The 11,934-nt window shown below is 31.0% G+C and overlaps 1 protein-coding gene across 1 annotated transcript; it reads left to right on the top strand.

Moving 5' to 3' along the window:
* Positions 1 to 6: 6 nt before the first annotated feature.
* On the top strand, positions 7 to 5,327 carry LOC109337834 (CCR4-NOT transcription complex subunit 1-like). Its single transcript, XM_019574905.1, has 13 exons — positions 7 to 134; positions 243 to 326; positions 700 to 846; positions 944 to 1,075; positions 1,155 to 1,184; positions 1,283 to 1,429; positions 2,150 to 2,211; positions 2,845 to 3,190; positions 3,285 to 3,389; positions 4,151 to 4,285; positions 4,538 to 4,774; positions 4,860 to 4,961; positions 5,028 to 5,327. Exons 1-13 carry the CDS (start codon positions 45 to 47, stop codon positions 5,160 to 5,162), a joined length of 1,752 nt encoding a protein of 583 aa, XP_019430450.1. The 5' UTR covers positions 7 to 44; the 3' UTR covers positions 5,163 to 5,327.
* Positions 5,328 to 11,934: the final 6,607 nt, after the last annotated feature.

Genomic DNA, 11,934 nt, shown 5'->3' with positions numbered 1-11,934 from the left:
CTACGAAGCCTGGATCACCTGAAACATTACCGCAGCTGGTTGAGATGGTTAAGAAACCCGCTGCTAGTTCTGCGGCTCTATATGCTGGTAATGCTGGAAAGGACGATAAGGCTAGACAATCAACAGACAACAAGGTCATAAGATATGCTATGTGGTTCATCTGCTATTGCTGCTGCACACATTTTCTGGTGTTTTTTTACTTCTGAAACTCAAGTTTTCATCTTTCTCCTCTACAAAAACAGGATCCTGGTCTGCTTGTAGCGAACAGGGAAGAGTTAATCACTGTAGAGTCTGTTGAACCAGATCCTGCTGGATTCCGTGAGCAGGTATCGTGCCACTAGGATAAATTTATGTTCTGTTGCATTGACAATGATTGTTTTTCAATTGGATCGAAAAAACGAATTGTACTTTTGATGTGTGGTGCCACTTTGATGCTAATGTTCTTATCCTTGGTTTCATGTCCTGCGATACCATAGGTTTTATTGAGTAGAATTATGCATGTATATGGATATGCAAGTTTGAACTAATTGCACCTTAAAATTGTTTTAAAACTGTAATTATTTTTAATGTTGATCTCCTTGTATGAGGTTTAACCTTTATATCGAATGAACAACATGCATGAGTTTCATATTTTTTGAAGTTCTAAGAAGTTGGAACTTGTAATGAACTAATGATTACTTATTATGCACATGTGTGTAGGTTTCCATGGTGTTTGCAGAATGGTATAGGATATGTGAACTTCCTGGTGCCAATGATACAGCTTCTGCTCACTTCATCTCACAGTTGCATCAAAATATTTTGCTTAAGGGGGATGATGTAACAGATCGCTTTTTCCGGCTGCTGATGGTGGCATTGCTTTCCTCACTCAAATTATTCATTTCAACTGATGTGACACAGATTCCTTTTTCCGGATTGTTGATTTAAGCCTTTTGTTTTTCTTCAGGAACTTTCTGTTGCACATTGCTTATCTACTGAGGTTATCAATTCAGGAGCAATGCAATCTCCTCAACAGCTGCAGCCAATGTCATTTCTTGCAATTGATGTCTATGCAAAGCTTGTCTTCTCAATCTTGAAGGTTTTTAACTGTATACCTTCTTTTCATTTTGTTTTGGGTTGGTTTAGCTCGAAATTAATTAGGTTATTTGTTGGAACAGGGATCAAGCAAACTCATCCTTCTTTCCAAGGTAAGTAAACAACTAAAATTCTGATGTAGTCTCTCTCGATCTATGGCTTTATCGATGCTAATGTTTTAGCCTAATAACTTAATATTGCTATCTGGCAGATTCTGGCAGTGACTGTCAGATTCATTCTAGAGGATGTGGAGGAGAAGAAGATGTCTTTTAATCCAAGGCCATATTTCAGATTGTTTATTAACTGGCTTCTAGATCTTGGTTCACTTGAGCCTGTTATTGATGGTGCAAATCTCCAGGTGTGTGTCACATTCATACTTGCCTATTAGTTTCTATATTAGAATGATCAAAAGTTTGTTTTTGATGGCTGTGGTTTTTGATGTTTGTCAAAAACTAAGACAGTTATATGAAAAGCTGTGTTAACAAGCAAGGTCACATAAATGATTCATGATGTTAATATGAATCCTTTCATATATTTAGATCATTTAATAAAAGAGTGTTTTTTGTCAATGTGATTTCTGAATCACAACTATATTTACAGTTGTGGATTAAATAAATTTACACTTGTAAATCTGTTCTCATTTTACAGCTGAAATCTATTTATCTAGAAGTGATGTTGACAAAACAGTTTTGCCATGAATTGGCATAACAAATATTGTGGTGTTAATAAATATTGGAAATTGAAGTTACTAGCAACAACAAAAAGGTCTTGTGTGATGGGTAAGATGTCAGAAAGAAATACAAATCATGTCAATGAACAAGATATGGTATATTTGTACCTTGATATACCCAATAGTATTGTAAATATCTATTTTGTGAGTTGAGTTTGGAGCTCATTCAAAATTTATCAGCCAAAGCTTTTATGTATGCTTTACTGATAAACCCTTGGTGATTGAGCTCTTTGTTTTGGTTAGATGTGCTGATTCTGTTTGTTCGCACTTTTCATCCCCCTTGTTAGTACCCAAGAAATTGATATTAAGACCGTCATGTGTGTTTTACTAATACTAAATTTATTACAGATTTTGACCGCTTTTGCCAACGCATTTCATGCTTTGCAGCCCCTCAAAGTCCCTGGATTCAGGTTGGAGTATGAATTGTGTAGTTATGATTGGTGTTTGGCTAAATTGTGGTTTCCCACACATTGTAGTAACGAACTAGTATCTGTTTGTGTGCATGTCAACTGTATATGCATTCTATTCGTGTGAATTTGCTAATATTGCTGTGTCGTTATTAAAACTTTCTGTTTGGGAAAATAAAAAAATAGTTAATTGGTGATCATTTACTTCTACTTCATTTCTGGATCTTTTCATGCTAAATCCATGCAACTTTTACTACATGTCCTTGTTTGAGCTCCTCAGCTAGAGTTCTTCGACATGCTTTAAAATATTGTCGATACTTAGTATTTATCAGGCACAATGATAAAACATTATTGTTTTAGTCGTAGACCTGTCCTTTTATTTCATAATCCTGTTTAGCCTTCTTTGACATGCTCCAGATTATTCTGTGAATTGACCATTTTAACTGATGCCTTTTTTCCTTCCTGTTTGGTGTTTCTTTAGTTGTTTGTGTGAAGTCTAGAAAAACAAGAATTTAATTTCTATCACATATTTATATTGTTTATACTTTCTGATTTTAAACTGAAATCTATGATAACTATGTACAATGTGTTGTTTTTATTTATTTATTTGGTTGCTTTGTTGAAATGTTTCTTCAGTTTTGCATGGCTTGAGTTGATAAGTCACAGGAGCTTCATGCCAAAAATGCTGACCGGTAATGCTCAAAAGGGTTGGCCATATATACAAAGGTTGCTTGTGGATCTTTTCCAATTTATGGAACCTTTTCTGAGGCATGCTGAACTTGGAGACTCTGTTCGACTTCTCTATAAAGGCACACTTAGAGTGCTCTTGGTGCTACTTCATGACTTCCCTGAGTTCCTATGTGACTATCACTTTACCTTTTGTGATGTTATTCCTCCGAGTTGCATACAGATGCGAAATATCATTCTAAGTGCTTTTCCACGTAGTATGCGTCTGCCAGATCCATCCACTCCCAATTTGAAGGTCTCTTTGAATCTCATATTCGATTAGATTTTTTGTTAAGGAACATGAATTTGACATATCAACCTTGCTTCCTTGTGCTTTTGTATTCGTGTAGATTGATTTGCTTCAAGAAATAACTCAATCACCTCGCGTTCTTTCTGAGGTTGATGCTGTGCTTAAAGCAAAGCTGATGAAGGCTGATGTAGATGAATACCTTAAGGTACCCCCTCCCTCCCTTTTCATTTTGTTTATGTGATTACTTGATGGTCTTTGTTTTTGTTATCTTATAAAATAATGATTAAGCTGATTGCATTTTCGATCTTCCTTACAAATAGTACTACAACAACAACAATAAAACCTTAGTCTAACTAGGTGGGGTCGTCTATATCAATTGAATGATATCATAATGTTCTATCATAAATCATGTCCATCGACAAAACATTGATCTCTATATCCTTATTAATCATTTCACCTATGATTTTTCCCGGCCTCTAGAAATTAGACTATCTTCCGTTTGATTTATTCTCTTTATTGGGGCTTTTAATGGTCTCCTCCAAACATGCTCAAACCACCTAAGGCACGATTCTACCTCCCTTTCTACAATAGGAGTTTCCTTAACTTTCTGCCCGATACATTAGTTTCTAATCCTATTGTGTCTAGTATGTCCACTCAGTCAACACAACACTCGCATCTTTGTTATAATGAGTTATTCTCTTGTTGACATTTCACTGCCCAACATTCAGTCTCATATAACATTGAGGGCTTTATAGTTGTACGGTAAAATTCCCCCTTAAGCTTGGGCGACACCTTTTTATAAATAGTACTTGGTGAATCGTTTTTGGTTAATATTTTAACTTTTATTTCTTCACTGAAAAATCTTCTCTGTTCTCAACTACTTCTGCATATGTGAAAATTTTATTTGTTTCTGTTTTCCTTTATTTATATTTAATTTATAATTGTTGAATGGATTTTCCACTGCAGTCAAGGCAGCAGAATTCTTCATTTTTGTCTGATCTGAAGGAGAAGCTACTCCTCTCATCCATTGAAGCCGGGTCTGTTGGAACTCGTTACAATGTGCCTTTGATCAACTCACTTGTGCTGTATGTTGGAATGCAGGTACCGTAAAGTTGAAACTTAAAGTTGCTAACTTTTTTTTTTTACCAAAGTATGTTAATTGTGGACCATTAAGAACATAATGCTATCATCTTCATTTTCAACTTTAGACTTTTTTCAGTGATCTAAATAACAACTTTTTTTTAAGACCGGAGATCGCGCACGGATATGATATATTGTTAAACACAACACAGGGACATGGCTTCTACCTTTAATGAGTAACTTTGTAATGATATATTATATATTTACATACAGGCAATCCAACAACTGCAGGGTCGAAGTCCCCATGCACAATCATCAGCAAATGCTTTCCCGTTGGCTGTGTTTTCTGTCGGCGCTGCATTAGATATTTTCCAGACACTGATTATGGACTTGGACACGGAAGGCCGCTACCTTTTCTTAAATGCCGTTGCCAATCAACTTCGCTACCCAAATACGCATACACACTACTTTTCCTTCATCCTTTTGTACTTGTTTGCAGAATCAAACCAGGTAGTTTGAAACTTGTGACAGTTTTTGTTTACTTCATATATTCCATCATCTTATATAACCTGGATTATGTGTTATGAGAATGCAGGAAATTATCCAAGAACAAATTACAAGAGTGTTGTTAGAGCGGCTAATTGTGAATAGACCTCATCCATGGGGTCTCCTCATTACATTCATTGAGCTCATCAAGGTATTCTTTTATTGTTACCTTGGAATTGACATAATCTGTTATTCTTATATTTTGTTGATTTTGCAGAATCCTAGGTACAATCTTTGGAACCGGAGTTTCATACGATGCGCACCGGAGATTGAAAAACTGTTTGAATCAGTGTCAAGATCCTGTGGTGGTCCTAAACCAGTGGAAGAGAGTATGGTCCCTGGTTGGGTCTAAGTCTAACTGTCAAGTGTTTTGTGTTTGTTTGCAGACTTATGTTTTATCCAACATCTTGTGTTGTTTGTAGATTGCATATTGTGGTTATTTTCCTTACAATCTAAAACCTTTCTGAGTTGTAACCATTTATATGATGATATCAGAACTAACCATGTTTTTTCCTTGTCATAACAAACTTGTTGTTAGTTTGGTTTTGTAGACAATAATTAGGATGTTTCTAAACATGATACATAATGATATAAGATATTATTTCAGGGTTCACATTCTTAACATTATATGGGTAACTTTCTAAACTTGGTTTTATAAGAAGATTTATTTATTTACTACTGCAAGTTGAGTCCATTAGTCCTTTAAAAAATGACATTCTTTGTATGTGTTGTTTGTTTCACTATATTGCAATGGTTAAATGTGGTCAAAAATCAAATGTTATGAAAAAGTTTAGGATATCAAATGGGAAAAGGTCTAATATTATGTTATTGTATCAAATCAGAATAGGTGAAAAATCAAATGTTAATGAATTTGAAGTAGGGGAGACAAGTTCATGCAATAATATATGAATTACGTATTTAGAATGGTGTTTCTATTGTTGAGTCTATTGTAAATATGGTGGAGTTAGGCATGCTTGTTATATGTTTGATATAATATCAAAGGTAACCTTATATTCTATTGTGCTTACATAAACAACAATTTAAAGCACCGTTGAATAATAATTTGAAACATTGTTAGTATAAAATTAGCCATTTCTGAAATTCATAAAAGCCAAGTAAGATGCATAATTCAATATATATGCTATGAAAGAAAGGAAGCATATAACAATAATTGGAAAGGCACATAAAAGCTAAAACAAATACAAGTCAAATATTACCTTAATGAGAATATAATTTCTTCATAATTACCTATTAAGCTCATATCCACAATTATTCTATATGAGTATTTATCTTTTGATAAATAATTTAATGAGTAACATAGTTGATAACATTATCTTGTTTTGATTTGAATTGTTATGTTTATTATAACGTTTATCCTAAACTAATTTTGATAGTATATGATATTATAAACACTAATTATTTGGGTTAATCTTTAATAAAGTTATTTCACTAAGATTGTCTAGATATTATACGTTAGTTATTTTTTATTTTATTTTATCTATTCTATCTAATTTGATGATTAAACTGAATTATTCATAATCTTAGAAATACTTACATGAGAAATTTCATTAAATATATTTGGATTATTTATCTTTTGGATAATAATTTACTAAGTAATATCTCCTATATTATTTATTATAACATTATCTTTCTTGTGATTTTTGATTAAATTTGTTAGGGTTATCATAACATATTTAAGATCATATGATCACCTTTATCTTTTCTATCCTTTAACCATTTATCCTCAACTATACACCATCACCTTATCTAATATATATATAAATAATAATATTTATGGATTAAAGTTAATATATAGATATACTATATAAATAAATAAGGTTACATGTAAACTTAAAATTGTTAGTAATATTATTATAATTATATGTGTATAAATAAATATTCAAATCATGTTCTTCCATATTTTATTTCCTTAATTATCGTTTCCATATTATGTTCAATATTTATTTATAATTTTTAATACAACACAAAATCATATTTGAAGTGTTTTTCAAGTAAGTTATACCTTATATAATTGACTTTTCAAAAATATTAGATTCTAAATATAAGGAATTGTAAATCTTGAATTTGTTGCACCTTCTATTTCCTGTCTATATTTTCTCATTTGAATCTCTTAATTTTTCCATTCCTTGTTTCTTCCATCAGTTCCCTTCCTTTTGTATAAACTATATATTATTTTCATTAAGAGTAACCAACGGATTCTATGTTGACAGAATCTGGTTATAGTAGAGATAGGAATATAGAGAACACTTCTATTTCTCATATTCGTTGAGAATGTTAGAGTAGAATTTCCAAGTGTAAGGGTTGAGAGGGAACCATATAGACAAAAAATATTACCACCTCTTAAAACCTTCAACACTCTGAATGTGTTATTTGCATGGAAGAATTCAATCATGGAGACAAGATTCAACCATTGGGAGTGTGTGTTCATGATTTTCATCCTTCTTGTCTTCAAACTTGATTAATATTGGCAAAACTACTTGTCCTATTTGCTCGTCAACATTTATCTATACCACATAAATAATTAGGTACATAGGATTATAAGAATTTTGTGTTAATCTGCCTTTAACTAGTTGAATGTTAGTGTGAATTAGAGTTTTAAATTGTGGCACTTTTAGGAACTCCAATGGAAACTTATTTTCCGTATAAGATTCCTTAATATTTTTCACGGCGATGTACAGAGTTTATTATATTTGATTTGCTTGAAATTTTGTGTTTATGAACTTGTTCGTATTTACCATAATGTGATGTACTCAAATATGATATTACATTGTCATGAAATGTTGTTAAATAATTACACTTGAATGCATGTGAATTTTGTGAGTATTTGAATGCATGTGAATTTTGTGAGTATTTGAATGCATGTGAATTTTGTGAGAAATTGATAATTGTTTTATGTGCTAAACGTTTGTAGCCATGTTCTAATTTAGAAATATCTCAATTGTAATCTTTATGTTATTGATAGTTATATTGATATGGAAAATATATAAGTTGTGATACAAACAACGACTGTAATGTGAATGTTTTGTAATTAAAAAACATTTTTGAATTTGTTAGAGTCTAATGCAACTTAAAGTATCATAACTAACGAATCTGATACAACCACATCATTAGAATTCGAGATCACATTACAATTTCGTGCTTCCATATCACAAGCCTAATTTTATGAACTAACTTTTAATTTTTAAATTTTGAATTCTAAATCTTCATAAACAACTTTATTGAAATTAACTTTTATATTCTCTTAATTTATAATTGTTTTAAACCTAATAGTTTTAAAATTATATTCTAATCAGAGTAACCTATTTTAGGAGTTTCCTTCTATTACTATTATTTTGTGAATAACGTTTAATTCTAAGATAAGAAATTAAAATAAGTTAAAATAAAGAAAATAATTATGTTGTTATCATTTGACCCAAAATTGTCTCCCTCTTTCACAATTTCTCTTCTTAGATGATAAAAATTATATCAATGAGGGAGAATAATAACCATGGTAATCATAGTGGATCTCACACACCAATAATTGTGGCAGTATATCATCAACCAATATACTTTTTTAATTTTAATACAACACAAAGTCATATTTTAAGTATTTTTAAGTTAGTTATTATACATATACAATTGGCTTGTAAAAAATATATAGATAGTAAACATATTTAAATATAGATACGCTAATACAAATCTTCGATTTATTGTACTCTTTATTTCCCGTTTATATTCTCTCATCTCAATCTCTTATGTTTCAATTCCTTATTTTCTTCTTCTTTCTCCATTCTTTCAAGATTTATCTATACCACATAGATAAGTAGGTTGGTAGGATTATAAGAATTCTGTGTTAATCTTCCTATAACTATTTGAATGTTAGGGTGAATTGGAGTTTTAATTGTGGCGCTTTTAGGAACTCCAATGAAAACTTATTTTCGGTGTAAGATTTTTTAATCTTTTTCATGACGATGTACAGAGTTTTATATGTTTCATTTGCTTGAAAATTTGTGTTTATAAATTTGTTCGTAATTACCATAATGTGATGTACTCACTTATGATATTACATCGTTATGAAATGTTGTTAAATAATTATACTTGAATGAATGTGAGTATTTGTGAGAAATTGATAATTGTTTTATGTGCTAAATGTTTGTGGCAAGATTCTATTTTGGAAAAAAATGTTATTAATAGTTATATTGATATAAAAAATATATAAGTTGATTGTTGTGTTGATATGAGAAATATATAAGTTGATTGTTATATTGATATTGGGAATATAAAAGTTAATTGTTGTATTGCTATAAACAATATATAAGTTAATCGTTGTATTGATATGAGAAATATATAAGTCGATTATTATATTGATATGAGAAATATATAAGTTGATTGTTATATTGATATAGAAAAATATAAATAGATTGTTGTATTGATAGGTGAAATACATAAGTTAATTGATTACAAAAGTTTGAAAATGAGGTATTGCCCGTATATTTGATCACTAAGTTAGTTTGTTGAGTTTATCATGAGGACATGACATAGTAAAAATGCATTGGGCTTGAGATAACTAACTTAGGTGGTATTTTTGGAAAGATTGGATTTGTTGAGAGCCTATGACTATTCACACATTTGAAAGTGTAGTGAGATTTGGGGCTTTGCCGAATGATCTTTGATAACTAGGTTAGCATCTTGAGCTTGTCCGTTTGACATGGTATGATAGATCTGCACTGGGGCTGAGACGATTAACTTAGGTGATATTTGTGAAATAAAAAATTGAGAAAGGCTTAATTAAAATACTTAATAGGCTAACTTTGGATAGTGTACATGCATTGCATTCTTGTAGTTGGAGTTGGAGAAAATGGAAAGATACACTAATATAAATATCATTGCAGATTTGGATAGAGACAATTCAGTGAGGGTCCTGGTTCATTACTTGTATGACTAGAATAGTCATACTTCCACACTAAGCGGTCTCTGACACCTCCTTGACATTTCATGATTGGTAGAGAGGAATCCAGAAGCTGTTTGGGCTTACCATATAAGCACCCTAGATAGAGGTACTAGACAACAATTGATATTGGTACTTGCCGTTGTTAAGGATATATGCATTGCGTGAAAGATTGGTTGGTTGAATTGCATATTGCATTGCATGAAAGATATATTAATTAGGGATGTGAATATCCTCTTGTATAATACACTAACTTCATGCATCATTTGCATATGTTTAACATTGCTTGATTTTAATTGTGATATAGATTATCTTACTTTAATGTTATTTCTCTATTTAATTCCATGTTGTGATTGTCGTAGTTGGTTGTTACTCCCTTCTTTGTCTTTTCTTTTGTCTATACTATATGTATGCTCAAGTTTGTTACTGTTGCACTTTGGATATCCATTGATGGTCAATGTGGGCAGGTTTGTTGTTGTTGCACTTTGGATATCCATTGATGGTCAATATAGACAAGAAGAACTTAGATAATGCATAGTTAAGTATCTTGTTTATGCACAAAATAGATTATATCTATAAGATTAGATTAATGTTTTTATAAAATTATAAAATTTAAAGGGATAATTATTTAGATTATGGTTGAGTTTTGAGATTGATGGTAATGCCTCGTTTTTGGGTTGAGATGATATTAAATATTTTTGCATTTTAAATTTATCATTGATAATTAATTTTAAATTTATTCTAAATTTCTAACATGTTCTAAAAACTTTCTTAAAATTGTCATCTTATTTTCTATAATAAAACATCAAGTTAAGTTTAAAAAATGGGGTGTTACACATAATATGAGGGAAATGCACATTACCCTTTTTGGAAGAGCCTTCTCGTTAACCTTGATTAGGTTTTGATGAAGACAATCATATTAACAAAAATAAGCAAAAAGTATTAATGGCCTTCATACATGGAAAGGAAGCACACATTGTTGGCTAAAATTTTATTTGCTTTCTAAAGTAAGTCTAATCATTACTAAGCAAATTCTAACCTTATATCACAAATACTCTTAAAAATATTTTTCAAAATGTTTCCATAAACCTTTAAGAGGATGAAAGTGAGTTGCAGGATTCTAAAAATAACTTTTTAGAAAACCAAAGTGTCACTACCCTACTTTCGCGGATGTGTCGATAATTAATGCAAATAATTGCAATAGAGTCGCAATCTATGTTTTTTAGGGGGGAAACAAGAAAACCAACTTAAAAAGAAAGGATTAATTTGCTCCCAGACAAAAGTGAAGTTCATGAGTTAGTTACAGATGAAGAATGTGTTAGATACATCATACTGTCTGTTATAAAAATGGTACCTATAGTTCAAAACATTAATTTTAACAACACATTATTACATAAAAAGAAAAATCAAAAAAACTTTTTTGTGCGTAATAAGAAAATGATTACTCCTACGTATCTCTAGCTGTAATAAAGTAATCAATGTTACTTAGAACTTTTAAAAAAGTAATGCGGAAACATCTTTTGAATTGTAAGACTTTGTTAATATGATTGATACTCAACTTTCAACTACAATCAAAGTTGACAAGAGTGGTAATGGTGTAGAGTTTTCAATGAAATGCTTCTATTATGCCAAAGATATCATAAGAAAACTACTTGCATATACACGTACACACCTCAATAAACTAGAATTGTAGAAAAGAAGCATCAACATTTGTTGAATATAGCAAGATCTATGCTCATACAAAGTCAATTACATAACATGTATTTGTTTTATGACATTAAACATGTTTTCCATATAATAAAATTGTTTCCTACCCTTCTTTTGAATAATAAGTCCTCCTTTAAGATGTTATATCACAAATAACCTGACTTAAATCACTTAACAGTTTTAGTTCACTATACTGCACTAGCACACAAGGACATTCTATGATTAAATTTAACCATAAATCTAATAGGTGTCTATTCCTAAGATATAAAGATGGAGTTCAGGGTTACATTATTCTCAATCTCTTCACTATAGCCTTCGATATAAGTGGAAATGTTTTCTTTTCTAAATCTATTTTCCGTTATAAAAGTAGCCAACCCTCCAAACCTATTAAGGACATTAACACAACAATCACCATTGCCTTCCCTATTCACTCAATGAACGAGATCCTTTTGATAATATGGACCCTAAT

Source organism: Lupinus angustifolius, unplaced genomic scaffold (assembly GCF_001865875.1).
Source record: "Lupinus angustifolius cultivar Tanjil unplaced genomic scaffold, LupAngTanjil_v1.0 Scaffold_11_38, whole genome shotgun sequence".
Classification (NCBI taxonomy): domain Eukaryota; kingdom Viridiplantae; phylum Streptophyta; class Magnoliopsida; order Fabales; family Fabaceae; genus Lupinus; species Lupinus angustifolius.
This window is presented reverse-complemented; position numbering and strand designations above follow the sequence as displayed.